The sequence below is a fragment of the Vicugna pacos genome, chromosome 1, assembly GCF_048564905.1.
Source record: "Vicugna pacos chromosome 1, VicPac4, whole genome shotgun sequence".
In the NCBI taxonomy this organism is placed as follows: domain Eukaryota; kingdom Metazoa; phylum Chordata; class Mammalia; order Artiodactyla; family Camelidae; genus Vicugna; species Vicugna pacos.
Genome location: NC_132987.1, coordinates 31866434 through 31881507, shown reverse-complemented (window position 1 = coordinate 31881507; position 15074 = coordinate 31866434). Strand labels below are relative to the sequence as shown.

The following is a 15074-nucleotide window of genomic DNA, read 5'->3' as shown; positions in this document are numbered from 1 at the left end:
GCTCAAGGCCAAGCCACTCCTTTTGCCTCTTCTTGGACTGGATTCATCCATTCTTCCTCTCTCGTTCTTTCAATCTCCCAAATTTTTGATTTCTTACCATCCTCTTCCTCTTTACCAACAAAACATGCTCAAATTTCTCCCATTCTAAAACAAGCTGCCTTCATACCTGTGTAGCCACTGCCCACCCCACCCCTCCCGCCCTTCTTCAACTTGTAAGAGGCCAGTTTGGACTCCCTGCACCCCCCACACATCCCAGTGCCCTGCATACCATGCCAAATTCCCAGGACCCTCCCTGTGGTTAGAGGAGACTTCCCAGTTTGTGGCTGCCTGAAACTAGAGGTTTCCCTGGGCCCAGGGGGGCCATGTCTGCTGGATGGCCCTGCTAGTGCCCACAGGCACTGTGGGCTTCTTGCTACTTACTATGCCTGTCCCTCTTGCATCCCCAGTCTCATTTGCTGGCATCACCAGCAACTTGGACTTCCGATCCAGAGACTGAGGAGTGATCCTTAGACACTGTCCTTTTCTGACCCCACGTTCCCTCTTAATTGCCAGGTCTAGGTGATTGTGCCTCCTAAATATTTCTCTAATCCAGTGGTTCTCAAATTTTAGCCTGCAGAACCTCTGGCATCTCCCAGAGGGTGTGTGCAACACCGATTCCTAGGTGCTGTACCCAGAGTTTCTGACCCAGGAGGCGAGGGGGGCTGAGGATCCACCTTTCTGATAAGCGCCCAGGTGCTGCCACTGCTGCTGGGGCTGTGCTTTTTTTTTTTTTTTTTTTAACCTTCATTGAGGTCAGATTGACCCATTTTAAGTGTACAATTCAGTAATTTTTCATAAGTTTATCAAATGTGCAACCATCACCATTTAAAATTCAGTTTTACAGAAACACTCACAGACATAAACAAACACGGAGTGGGTAGAGGGGTGGGGAGGGATAAATTGTGAGTTCGAGATGAGCAGATGCACACTACTATATATAAAATAGACAAACAGCAAGGGCCTACTGTACAGCACAGGGAACTGTATTCAATACCTTGTAATGGCCTATAACGAAAAAGAATGTGAAAAAATACAAAAATATGTATGTATATAACTGAACCACCAGGCTGTACCCCAGCAACTAACACAACATTGTAAACCGACTCTATGCCAATTAAAAACCAGTTTTAGGACATTTCCATCATCCCAATAAGATCCTTGATGCCCACTCACAGTTAACTCCATTTCTATCCCCAACTCCAGGAAACCACTCATGTACGTTGTGCCCCTATGGACGTACTGTTTCTGGACAGCTCATCTAAGTGAAATCATATAGTGTGTCTTCTGTGTCTGACTTGCTCAGTGTAGTGTTTGTGAGGTTCATCCGTGTCACGGCATGGGTCAGCGTGTTGCTTCTTGTGTCGCGGAATCTTACTCCAGTGTGGGGCTGCGGGGCCCACACTGGAGAGTCACTGCTCTGGTTCCACCGCCCACCGCCCTCATTCAGGCCCTCACCCTCTCTCCTGCACACATCCAGCAGTAGCTTCTCCAGATATAAATCTGTCCAAACCACTTGCCTGACCAAAGGTTCTTCAACGTGTGCCTGCCGGAATCCGTGTCCTGTGAGAGGAAGTGCTCACTTCGCACCCTGACGAACCTTACCAGGAGGCCCTCCTGTCCAGCTTCCTGCTTCCTCGCTCCCTGCCTTAAACTTTGTGTTCCAGCAGCCCTACGTGTAAATCCTCTCCCCCCGCCAGATGCCGTACTGGGTTTCTTCTCCGCAAGCCCTCGGCTCAAGCTGTCCCATTGGTCTGGAATATTCTTTTGCCTCCTCCCTTCCTTTGCCTCACTGATATCTGCTCTTCATTTGGGATTCCTCCTGGACACTGCCTTCTCCCCAAGTTCTTCCTTGAGTCCCAGGCTGGGTTGGGAGCACCTACATTTACTTCCAAGCCCTCCTGTGCCCTTGTCAGGAATTTTACTACCACTCTGTATTAAAATTATCTGTTAAGTTCTTGACTCATAATGACACAGGAGGGAAGGGGGCAGGGCACAAACATTAAAAGAATGACACAGCAGTCAGGACCAGGATGGTGGAAGAGCCAACTCCCAGTAGACCCTGAGCTTCAATGTACGCTCACTGTAATACGTTAGGTGCTAAATGGCCCTCCCACAGGTGCCAGGACAGTTCCAAGGTTGACCATAAAAGGTCAAAAAGTGGGTGATGACCCAATTCCTGGGAATCCCAGCCCCTTCCCGAAAGTAGTTGGAGTAATCCTCCCATTTGTTAGCGTATGAAGTTACCGAGTCCATAAATACTAACAACCCCACACCTCGTGGCTGATCTCGTTTCTCCCAGCCGACCCCATGCTCTGAGGCCGCTGCTCCCTTCTGAGTAGATGGCCTGCACTCTGTCTATGGAGTCTACATCTCTCTGAATGTATCTACTTTTACTCAACTATGGCTCTCTTGGATTCTTTCTTGTGCAAAGCCAAGGACCCTCACTTGATGGGGTGCATGCCAGGGACTCGCCTGGAACCTGGGACGTGGCCATCTTCCTGTGCCCCCCATTTTTCCTGTATCAGTGAGATGTGTGTTATTTGCAGTCAGTTGCTCAGCACCCAGCCCAGCACCTGCACACAGTAGGTGCTTATTAAGATGTTTGTTGAATAAATGTAGGCACGAATGATTGGTGGATATCCCTAAATGCCTCTTCTGCCCCCATTTGCTCAGGGCCTGAAGTCAACGAATACTCCTAAGCTGTTACCACGCTCAGACCTTTTAAGGCCATCACTAAGTCTTTCCGTATGGGCAGAATAATGCTGTGTGTCGGCGACAAGCCAAGTGATTCCCAGGCAGTGGTGTGGTGGTGGTTTCTTTGTTTGTTTGTTTTGTTTTTTTCTTTTTGGCTGCCTTACTTCCTGCTTTGCACTTAGAACTCTTTTTTGGCTCTAGTGGAAGTTCTGAGGGTAAAGCAGGGCAGTGGGAAAATTATTGCCCAAGAACTACCTGCCGTCAGCAACAGCTGATTCCCTCATGGGCCACAGGGCATGGGAGAATCCACTGGGCAGAGCTGGCCAGCCAGAGGTAAAGTAGATGATTGGAGATAATTAGCATCTAATCAAGTGTCACCCACAGGCACATCCAGAGTGCCCCCTTAGGAGCAAGGTGTGACTGCTGCTCTTGTGCAGGCATGTGACCTGGGAACCAGCCCACAGTTGCATTCAAGCAGTTTGTTTTCTGCCAGAGGAGCTCCCCTCCTCCCCGACGCTTCTAGCAGATCAAGGGTAATATGCCTGGAAATAATTTCCCTCTTGGGTTGAGAGTTCTGTGGTTAAAAACAAAACTACTTGTTTACAAAGAAAAGAAAAGAAAAATGACAGGCAAGAAAGACATCTGGGGGCGCAGAGGGAGGAAAAGGAGAAACAAAGCACGTTGTTAACTCAGACTCTATAAAGAGGGTCTTTCATGTACATCTAACGTCCAGAGAAAGTCTAAATGTGGTAAAGATTTCCTCTTTAGAAGGACCATGTTCTTCTATCTCTTTCAGAACTAAATTTAATACTCATTTTCATGTTACCACCTAACAACCGTATTTATGGCTGTGTTTCAAGAATAAGTGTTTCTCTTTGTGCCTCTTACTCTTGACCACATGCCACAGCGAGGAGTGGACAGTTTCAGTCCAGGGTGTCTAATTTTTCACAAAAACATCTTCACCATCATCACCTTTACAGTTACTGAGCACCTATTTGCTTTACGTACATAATTTCTTTTTACTCAGCAAGGTTGTGAGATATATATTATTATACCCATTTTACAGATGAGAAAATTGGTATCAGGCTAAATAACTTGCTGATGGTCAAACAGCTAATACCTTTTACTGTAATCATTAAAGCTGTAGGGAGGCTAACTAATCACATTAAACACAGTCTTTGATTTTTTCTCACAATCTTTGATTTTTGTTTTGTTTTGTTTTTTGGGAGAAAAGATTAAAGCAACTGTCATACATACACTTCGGTAAATGGTATTTCCCCCCTAAAACCATCTCCCATTTCCATCTTTCTATGACTATTAACTGCAACTACCATTTTCCGGCCTTCCACCCTCAGAAGAGTCAAGCATCTAACAAATATTCTATTATGTTATTTTCTTTGTGTAGAACTTAACCTTGAGCTTTTTACCTCACTGGTTCACACTGTCTGATTTGTCCCAATTCTTGCTGTTTCTTAATCCTTTCTGGAACCTATGCCCATTTTATTCTGTTCTCCTGGCTACTACCTGAATTCTTTTCAGTCTCTCCATTTGTAAAGTGGAGATAATGCTGGCAGAACTCCATTAACATCGGTAAGACAGGGCTTGTCCTAGCACCCACCTCCTGGGATTGTCCTGACCATCGAGGCGACAGGACAGTGAGCAGAAAGAGCTCATCACAGAGCCTGGCAAATATCCCTCAGCAAGGGAACTGAAAATCTGGATGCTTCTCTGTTTCGTACTTAGTCTCTAGTCAGATGTGCTATTGGAACACGGGACATGTGTTTAGCCTGAACTGACCTGTGCTGTGGGTATAAAATACATCCTGGATTTTGACGACTTAGTATGAAAAAAGAGTGTGAAATATCTCCATAATTTTCTGTATTTATTACTTGTTAAGATGGTAATGTTTTGGCTATATGGGGTTAAATAAAATCCATTATTAAAATTCATTTCACCTATTTCCTCTTTGCTTTAACATGGCCACTGGAAGATGTAAAATTAAATGCGTGTGCACATTATATTTCTACAGGACGGTGCTGGCACATGTGGCTTTCAAGTGTTACCGGTGACCGGGCCCTTGCATTAACTATTCTCCTGGCCCTTGGAAGATTCAGGGTGACACGGCTCCCCTAGGGTAGGCTTTCCATCTGGCAGTAGCCTTGCTCTGCTCCTCAGACTCTCACCAACCCCGCCTTGGCTTCAACGGGGATGGAAAATTGGACCAGAAGCCAAGGATGTCAGTACCCAGTTCAGGGGCGCAAACCCTCGACACAGGGAGGATGTATGCCTTTTCTCTGGCGTGTTCTTGTTTAAACTGTGTCATGAGGGAAAGGAGAAGGAAGTAAGAAAAGCGTTTCAGCACATGGAACGTTCAGGGGAACCCGAACCTCTTTTTAGATAGTATTAACCAAGAGTTTATGCTTCAGAGATAGTCTGCCCCTGCAATAGGTATTCTGTCATGAGGGAGATGTGGATTGTTAGTGGAAAACGATTTCGTTTTCTGCCATCCAGCAGAGCTGCCCCTCCCCGGTGACTGCCTTACCCACGGCGAGCTGAGGCAGCGTGCATCCCAGACGCTCCGCAATCGGGGAAAGGTCTTTCAGCTTGTTCTGCTGTTTTCTCCCTTCTTCACTGACAATCCTTTCCTTCAACCACTGGTAGCACTAGAGATAAACAGAACATTTAAATGTTAGTGTCTGGTAAGGGCTGGATGCAAAGATTGTTAATTCAATAAAAAACAGAAGAGCCTCGTGGTAAATTCCTGAATCTTCTTGGTTCTGCCCTTCCTGTTCGATGGCCACAAGGATGCCTACGCCTTTATGCAAGGAAATGTTCCCCATGGTCTCGCTCCTTGTTTATTGGTTCAAAATAGATTGATTTTCACTAAAATTCACCATTCAAATCCACTGACATGTACAAAAGTTGTTAAAATCCTGACACATAATTAATTATATCCCGTCTGGAAGTCATGTTTCTTATTGTGATAGCCTTCAGAATGTGGGGGGGTGGGGTGGGCACCGAGGTCTACTATGTTTCCTTTTTGTCAGGAAAGCTTTCTGCTCCAAGAAAGCCATTGTCTTACATTCTTGCTATGATTTTCTTTCTTTCTCCCGCCTTCAATTTGCTCCTAGTCTCTCTTGAATCCTTAATAACGGGGCTTTATTGTTACTTTTCTCAGCTTCTTCCTAGAAGCAGCCATGAATGGTAACACTCACTGATAGGTGCCAAGTATAGTTTACAATTTTTGAAGTGGATAAAGACTTTCCCAAATGTATATTACCTTCTATATAACGTTTGAAACTTAAAAAGGCAAGGGAACTTAAAAAGGTTAACGGGAAACTGTTCTTTAAAGTCTATGAGAAGAAACTGACTCTGATGTAGACTGGAAAGTGAGCCTAATTTCCTAAAGATGAGGAGAAAAATCTAGAACTTCTCCATGCCATGCTTTCCAGAAGGTTTTGCTCTTACTGCAAAACGAGGCACAACAGTCGCCTGTATGTATACGTATGACTGAAGCACTGTGCTGTACACCAGAAACTGACACCGCATAAACTGACTATACCACAACAAAATATATTCAAAAAAACCCAAACAATAGACGCTTACATACAAAGCTAGCACTAAGCAGCAACACCCAAAGGAAAAGAATATTTGTAAGAATCTGTTAGTCTGTTTCAGTGACAATAATAAAATCCATACCCCTGTGTGGCAATGTGGACTTTCTCCATTGCGTGTGTTTATGACATAGTTGCCACCACAGAACTTCACCTTCCCAAAGGCAGCTGAAGGCTGGGCTATCGTCACAGAATCTCCAACCACATGATTTCAATAGGCTGCTGGCTGCTTTTTTTTTTTTTTTCCATCACTCTAAAACAGTATTTCTAAAGGAAAGGGTAACCACATTATGTTTTATTATGATTTCTGGGATGATTTTTCAGATTTGGAAAAGAAAAAGGGCGAGCTGCCCCAGTTCTGTTCTGTCCGCCCCTTGGATCTCAGTGGCTGATGGTCTGGCTCCTCATGTGAAGTTTGCTTAGAGAGACGGCCAAGAGTTTCCCCAGCCTCGGCTCTGGGAGACCTCCACGTCTTCCAGGAGGAAGGGTGGCCTGGAGCATCTCCTGAGAGATGACAGCTGATGCCAGCAGGGATGAGGTGGGCAGTTATGAGTGATGAACACTGAGTGGGAGCCCAGCAGCCTTCCCCGGCCAGCGTGCTGGGGACATCAGGGAGCCCCTGAACTTACTCTTACTGTCCCCAAGGGGAAAAACATCACCAATCCGCACTTCAGTTTCATAGCATCTTTCAGGGGACCAGTATCTCTGAATGTTATTCAAATGAAAAGAAAAAGGTTGAAAACCAATAGCCAAATGCTTCTTAAACAACTGCTTTTTATTGTAACTGGGAGAGTTCCTGAGGTTTCACTATATACCACACACATAATGACTGATTTATTTACCAATCTCATGAAACTCCATTTTTAAAATCTTATTATCTGCAATGCATTTTTATTCTTAGGGTTGGGTTACAAGTTAGAAATATGTATGTGTGTACACATTACACACACACACACACACAACCCATATTGAGAAGACGATTTCTGAAGGTAACAAATACCAAACATTCATTTATTGAGTGCTTCTCTCCCCACCCTCAACATAAATCTCATTGTTGCTTTAATCACTGGAAAATATAAGCATGTTAGGGTTTTTAAAAAGTAGACCCACAGTATTTATGCTGTTTTCCTCACACCAAAGGGAACAAATGTGTTCTGGAAATAAATAGCTTTAACTGCTTTACAAGTGGGAAAATGTTAGCACAGGGAGGAGATGAGGCTTAGTTAAGATATTAATGAAATATGGAAGTGAACCAGTGTTTTCTGTAGGAAGGCTGGTGGTGGGTGTGGTTGTGAGCAATAATAAACCCAGCTTGTTGATTGTGGGCAGTAACCCATGAATCAAAAGATGAAATTCTGTCTTCCAGCCCTAACATACTGGTTACCATATTGCTGCAGTGATCTGACTACATGTTGACTGGTCTTCCTAAGTGAAGGCAGGGATAGCTTCTCCATCATCTCAACATCTCTAGTCTTGACACAGTGGTTGGCATGGAGTAGCCAGTATGGCCAGTGAGAGAGGGATCTGAGAAACCCTTCAAAGATAGATCTCTTCAATTTTTCAGATTGAGCACAGACACTTCCTCCCTAATGCAGTACAACTCGGTTGGCAGCCGTGCATGCATCCACAGTGCTATGGATGCCACATAGTTTCATAATTCACCCCTTCTCTAGCCTGTCTCCAAAACGTCCTTGAGGTAATCCTGAGGGTTGAGACTGTCCCATTCATCCCTGTATCCTCAGCCCTTAGCACAGGGCCCAGCCCTGAGTAGACACCCCGTAAATATTTGCCAAAGGAACCACTGAATGAGCTTTTCTCCAGAGATGAGTTGGCTACTACTTTTACCCGTAAGTCACAAAGTCCTCTAACACTTCCTAAAGCCCATCTCTTTCCTGTCTTCCAATGCCGGGACCATTATCTATGAGACCTCAATTAGGTAGCAATACCAAGGTGGGAAGAGTCCGTGAGGTCAGCTCTGAAGCCCCCAGTTGTTTGTTAGTAAATCCTAGATTTGAACTCAAGTAGCAACATAAAAGCCATGCACAGAATCAGTCACATTTCATTACTGAACCTTGAATAATTCAGCATTCAAGATCATCGACTATTTCTATTTAAACATCAAAGCTATTTTGGCTCAAAAGAGCAGCAAAATCTTCACTGTTGAGGTTGAAATCTCTAGGTAAAATGCTGGAGCTAAAAAATTCCCTTCTGAAATTATCCCATAATGTGCAAATCCTTAGTTTCTTCACGTGAACACATGGTGTACTTGGACTGCCTCTCTTTCCCCACTTTGATTCACCTCAGTTTGCATGTGTCCTATTTTCCTTTGACAGAAGGGTACATATTTTTATGATTTTTCTAACAATAGGGAAGAGCTAGCGGCCCATAAATTGTATTGCACTCTTCATTTCTATGTAAAATTTCTACTTAAAAGCTACTCTTGATCAGACTTTGTTGATCCTCAGATATGGCTCATGGCATTCATTTAAGAAACATTTACTGAGTACTTATCATGTGCCAGGATCTGTGATGAGTTACACGAGTTAGTTTCAGTTTCTGTCCTAAAGGTATTCACATGTCATAGTCTGGACTGGAGAAGTGTCTTGTAGTGGGGGTGAGTTCCTCAGAAGCCATGTTTGTACTGCCTCCTTATGGTAAACACCCTAACAACAGTGCATGATGTGGGCTGATCACAGCATCTTACCCTCTGGGCCACTATCATTGGTCTAACAGGTTGGCACGTGACCCAAGCTTGGCCAGTCTTTTCTGGACTGAATCTGATAAACAAAAGATCTCTTTTTCTCTCAGGTTCTGTGCCTTTAAGGAGGTAAGCCTGCAGTCACCAGCGTTCCTGCTCCTGGCCCTGGGGAGAAGGCCCATTTGCAGTAGAAGAACGAGATACTCACAGGCAGAGAGAAACAGAGCAAAGGGAGGGTCCTGACAATGTGCCTATCTATGGATGGAGTCACCCCAGGGGCCATCCCACTCCATCCTTCCCAGAGGCTGCCTTCCTGTGCCGGCCCTTCTTTGATTAAATTAGGTTGAATTAAATCCTATTGCTTGCAGTCAGAGGATTTAAGACTGTAGAAGTGTTTATGGAATGATAGAGGGAGGTGTAAACAGAAATAAATAAATAAAGCCTAAGTAAAAATAAATAAAAATATAGAGTTTCCTAAAATAAGAAAGGCTTCCCAGAGTGAAGACAAGCTTTGTCTTTAGAGGAGAGCTTCCACAGCAGGTTCAAAAGAAGGGCCTTTCTGGGAGGCAAAAAAGAATACAGTGCATTTGGGTGGGAAATGAAGCAATATGATTTAGGGAGAGACCAGAATGGAAAAGTCAGCTCAACTAAGATCCCAAGAGTGTTTCTGAATGCTTTTCTGTGGGTTTTTAGATTTTGTCCTATAATCAATGGTTAGGAAGTCATTAAAGGATTTTAAGCAGAGTTATGATACAGTCAGATCAATCTTTTAGAACGTTAATTGGTCACAATGGTGGGTAGTTGAAAAAAGGGGGAAAACATCAGAGCAAACCAGGTCAGAAGTGACGAAGATCCGAACAAGGGCGGTACAAGGGATGGACCACAGAGGGTCAGGATGTGGACTGGAGGAGGAGTTGTCCCACTGGATGAGAGTGAGGGAGAAGAGGCAGTCTGAGAGACTGCTTTGGCTTCTGACTGCGAGGACCAGATGGATGGGTGGAGGCACTGTTTACCGAGAAGGAAGGGCAGGTTCTGGGGAGTGAGGATAGATTCCATTAGGTGTGACGGATGCCCATGGGACAGCCACGTGGAGACGTCTAATCGACACAAAGAAGGAGTGGTGTTTAGCTCAGCAGTGGAATCAGAGCCAATGACCTGATTCAGAAGTCCCTGTAACAGAGGTGGGCCAGAGGCAGCCTCCCAGAATCCCCACTGGGGAGTATTGCTTTCTAAAAGATAGGTATTTTCCACACTGGGTTAATTTGGTCTGCAAATATAATTCAATATTTAAAACAAACACAAAATATTAGCATCTTTATTTTATTGGTGTAACTTGCAACAGCCAGTGTGAAATACCAACCGCTTATTCTATTCTGAGGGGAGGTGAAAATTGCCAACTTATTCATCTACTTACCTAGCTCTTTTTTTTTTTAATGTTCTTACTATGAGAATTCTCATTCACTCTTTGTTTTTATTTTTTAATTGTTTTGTTTTGGAGGGTAATTAGGTTTATTTATTTATTTAAACTTTGGGGGGAGGGAGGGAGGTAATGAGGTTATTTGTTTATTTTAATGGAGGTACTGGATATCAAATCCAGGACCTCATGCATGCTAAGCATGCATGCTGCCACTGAACTCCACCCTCCCCTATTCATTCTCTCTTAATGTTGATATATATGTGTAAAATAATAATAATTATTATTATTTGCTTTACTCTACTCGAGTAATTTTTCTAAGTGCACATATATTAGTCTGGAAAACACTCAGACTGATGATTTAAGAAGCCTTGAGAGGCTGCGGAGCTCTGAAGAAGCGTGCTTTGTGACGGGCTGTCTTTCCCCTGCTGAGTGTTCTTCGTGTTTTTTTGTTAAGGATGTTTCAATAGATGCTGAAAAGTCAACAGAAATATTTTTGAGTTGCTTTTGGGCTTAGCCACCTTCAAATATTCTGCGTCTCCCTTTTTTCCCCCCTCCTTTTCTTAGTATATTTCTGAAAGTGTTTCAGCTGTTTCTAGGCCTTTCTCAAATAGTGATGGGGGTCAGCCAATCATATACTCCAAATACAGTGTAGCTACTTCTTCCTTTAAAAACCTGAGTTTGAAGGGAAACACAAATGTCTTTTGGGAGATAAACTGACAGCCAGGAGACCTGGGCTCTACTACTAACTTTATTATGAGTTTATTCTCTTAGATTGTTATCTAATCTCTTTGGGCACAGTTTCTGCACCTGGAAAAGGTTTACTCCCTTATAAGAGTAGTCTGAGAACAAAGACCCTGCATATACGGAAGTACTTCGAGCTTTTCGGAAAGTCCCTGAAAGAATGCACGGCAACATGCTTAGCTACAGCTGATTAAATGCCGTCTGTATCATTTATCTTTGTGAGGATAAAAGGAGATGAATAGAAATACTGGCCCGTGGTAGGTGCTCAGGAAAGTCACAATTTTCAATGCTTTTCTTTCTTCTTCACTCCTTTTTTGCCTTCTTCCTTTTATACCTTCTCTCCTTTAAGTTTTTCTTTGCTGACTTACTCAAAACCTTCCATTTTTCAGAAGCAAGACCATATTTAATTTTCCAGGGTAATTAGTGTGATAATGCAAAACTAGAAACAGGACCATGGCGCCATGTTTTAGGAAACATCTATATTGTATTCAAGCTAATAGTCAACTGTTACAGGAGGAAAGAAAAGTGACAGACCTAGAGTCCTGAGAAGGTCCTGATTAGGGAAGCACATGGTGGTTCCAGACACACTGATTAGAGGGTTGATGGTTTAGGCTTAACTTGAGTTGTCCTCGTGCTGACTCTGTGCTGACTGATGGAGGCAAAAGGCTGTGTCAGACTTTTGCTTCCTCTTAGGGGCCTTTGGCCTGTGTGCATTTTAAAAATGTCTATATTCTCTCTCCCCTGACGTTCCAGAGTAATTTGTGATTCTAATGTTATTACACATTCTCTCAAGTTTTTAAAAACATGTTGTTATTAATAAGGAGAGATGTTTGGAGTACTCTCCAATAAAGTAATCATCAAGATGTTCTGAATGGAGGTAATTTTATGCCAATGAACTTGAATGTCTTTATGCTTCAGAAAAGAATTTAAGCTACAGGACTCAGCGGCCAGAGCTGATCTCTGCAAACGCCAGCCTTGAGCCCCAGTGACAGAGGGTTGGCTCTGTATCTGCTTCCAGAGCCCTCCCTCCTTACCTTGCCCCCCTTAAATAAACGTCAGTCAACCTCAAATCATACTGAGCTACAACCTGTCTGGCCCACATGGATTAAACCTCTATGGCTTACATTTCTTTTTGTCAAGAAAAGTAAAATTAGATCCTCTTGTATAGAAAAGGGATTTTACGTTTCATCAGTTTCAAAGGCGGAATGAAATGCCTTCTTTAACATCAGAACAAATAAGCGTAGGAATTTGAATCCTACAAGTACAAGCAGGTCACTGGGCACTTCCCCCAGGCCCCAGAGGAGGAGGATTCTCTGTGCTGGCAGATTCTGAAGGGCTGACTGATGCCTGGCCAGGAGCAGAGACCTCCGGAGGGCTCGGGGAGCCTGCCAGGGACGCCAGCCAGGCCAAGGCCACACTTGGCTTGAGCTAGGAAGCCACGGGCTGCTGCAGAGCTGTTCTGTTCAGTCTTCTTCCCGCCCTCCCTCCCCTCCCCAAACTCCTTCCTAGAGGTGGAGAATACCTTCAGCGAAGCCCTGGAACTTTCAGGCACCCCGTTTCCGTATTTTCCGGAGATGATTCCACAGGCCAGTGGAGACCATGTCATTGCTCCAACTCCTACAGAAGACAAAAGTTAAAAAATCGCTTCTGCAAACTGAGATCAAAAGTGTGGGGGAGTTTAGACAGGATTTGGTTAGTTATGCAGAGAAGCTGGCCAGATATGTGAGTTAATAGCAGCAGACATCTTTCCATTAAAATTGAGGCATTTACAAATTGTGCTTCTTTTGGATAAACCAATCGAACGTACACTGTGGGTTATGGGGAATAGGCCACATAAACAAGCCTGAAAATGTGGCTTATCCATAATTCTCTGATGCCCAAAAGGTACGTTTCTTTTACACTCAGAGATGAACATTTCTGCTTGCTCAGATCCTCAGCGCTTCGTCTGTCCACTTGGCACTTGGTAGCGCCCAGTATGAAGCACGAGAACAATGCCCAATGTAGACACAAAGCGATAGCAATGATGACCATCGTTGCTGACATTTTTTTAATCCTTCTTCCCCTTATCCAGCATTTTCCTACTCATGTGAACCTCCATTTCTTAGGAAGAAAGTTATCTCTGGAAACTGCTTTGATAAAGAAGCCTGAAAATGTGGCTTCTTTAAGTTTATGGGATGCCCCAAATTCTTCTATACGTGTTGTGTATATATTTTCCCCTCTCTTTGAAATCATCATGTCTGCTACACAAACATGTATACCTGGCTTATCAGCCACCTTTGAATTCCCCTGACTCAGTTCTAGGTACAGAGTAGGAGACAGAGCTGTATAAACCCATAGTGTTTTGGAAAGACGGTCATAGTCCACTCAGAGATGCATTCCTGGCTAAAGCAAGCACCCTATGAAAAATGGGTTTATTTACTGCTTCTTCCCATCATTTCATATGCACTTTTTGAGCACCTACTGGGTACAGCTTGTGTACCAGTCATAGTTTACGGCTCCGCCTGGCTTGCACCCCCGACACTCTGTGGATGTCATACAGGCACATTTAATCCTTCTACAGTCTCCGGAATGCACAGTGCTGGCACTTCTCATGTTAATTAGGAACATTTAGGAAAGCATTTCAGTGACACTTTTCGTTCAGGATCACTGGTCCTCCTGTTGTGAGAAATAGTCAGTAAATGTGATTGTGAAGAGTACCTATTTTATGGTAGAGCTCTGGTAGCTGAACCTCCACTTTCTCTCTCTGGAATAGGTGGTACTCAGCTTGTTCACAGACCGGGGGGATCATATTGAATTGTCTTGCTACAGAGTAGGCTTCCTAGGGAGAAAAAAGATTGCACCTGAATTTACACTGATGAGAAATGAGGCTGTGTGCACGAAAAGTCTTCACTTTAGTGAAATCAATACAAACCGAGAAACATGTAGATTGCCAGATAATAAGCAAAATTGTGACCATCATTTTCACTCAGAGAACTACCAAAGGCAAGAAATCCTTATTATTCTTTGGGAAGGTTTGGATTGGGTAAAGACCAGGGCAAATTAGTCAAAGTATGAATTATGGAGTATTATAAAGAGAATATAGTTTGACTATTTCTAGTCAAGAAAGAAATAAAACTTAACTAATATATAATAGAAAATGACCTGTAATTAGTATGTTATAAACAGAATCATTATTGAATACATTAAACAAAACTAGAATATTGTGTTCATATGTCTCATTCGCTGGGAAATTCACTTTATTGTCTTACTACCAGAGAACACGCTAAACACGACTCCTGTTTGAGACCTGCACCCTCCCAGCTGTATTCTGAACTGATGAGATCCAACCCCATGGCCATCTCTACAATGGCTGAACTGATCATAGAATTCTAGTGCTATTGTGATAGTGAAGAAAATTTGCAAAAGGTCTTGCAATTTACACATGTTGTCTGAAAAACAATAATAGCTACTCAACGGCCATTTAGAGATAGAAATGAAATTACCATGATCTCCATAGCACTCCAGCGGGAGGTTCCCCAGTACATGGCCATTCCTTGGTTTATCACATGTGTCATGGCTCGAACAATTTCTATGGAAAATCAGACAGAGAGCATTACACATACTTTTCAAAGTTACATTGTCTTTTTTTTTTCTTTTCCTGTCTAAAGTTTAGAAGTCAAATGCAATTACCTGTTGGATTAATATAATTGATAACATAATAGTCTAACAGAAAATACTGATAGTTTGGAGGCCAACGGTACTTTTGGGTAAACTGACTTTCCATTTGCAGTTTGCAGCAACAAAACAAAATGATATTAAAAACAGAGTGACCACTTTAAGTTCTTCCTTCACATCTATCACTTTGTGGTTCCTGGCCTGATAAAAAAGCACA

The 15074-nt window shown here is 43.3% G+C and overlaps 1 protein-coding gene across 3 annotated transcripts in view; it reads right to left on the bottom strand.

Moving 5' to 3' along the window:
• Positions 1-15074, bottom strand: part of KCNAB1 (potassium voltage-gated channel subfamily A regulatory beta subunit 1) — a 319197-nt gene that overhangs the window by 6731 nt on the left and 297392 nt on the right. For all 3 annotated transcript variants that reach the window (XM_006200878.4, XM_072959617.1, XM_006200879.3), the window contains exons 9-12: positions 14686-14771; positions 13901-14021; positions 12726-12820; positions 5276-5396 (exon numbers count right to left, since the gene is read on the bottom strand). In XM_006200878.4, coding sequence (XP_006200940.1) covers positions 5276-5396; positions 12726-12820; positions 13901-14021; positions 14686-14771 — 423 coding nt within the window. The remainder of the gene's footprint in view (positions 1-5275; positions 5397-12725; positions 12821-13900; positions 14022-14685; positions 14772-15074) is intronic.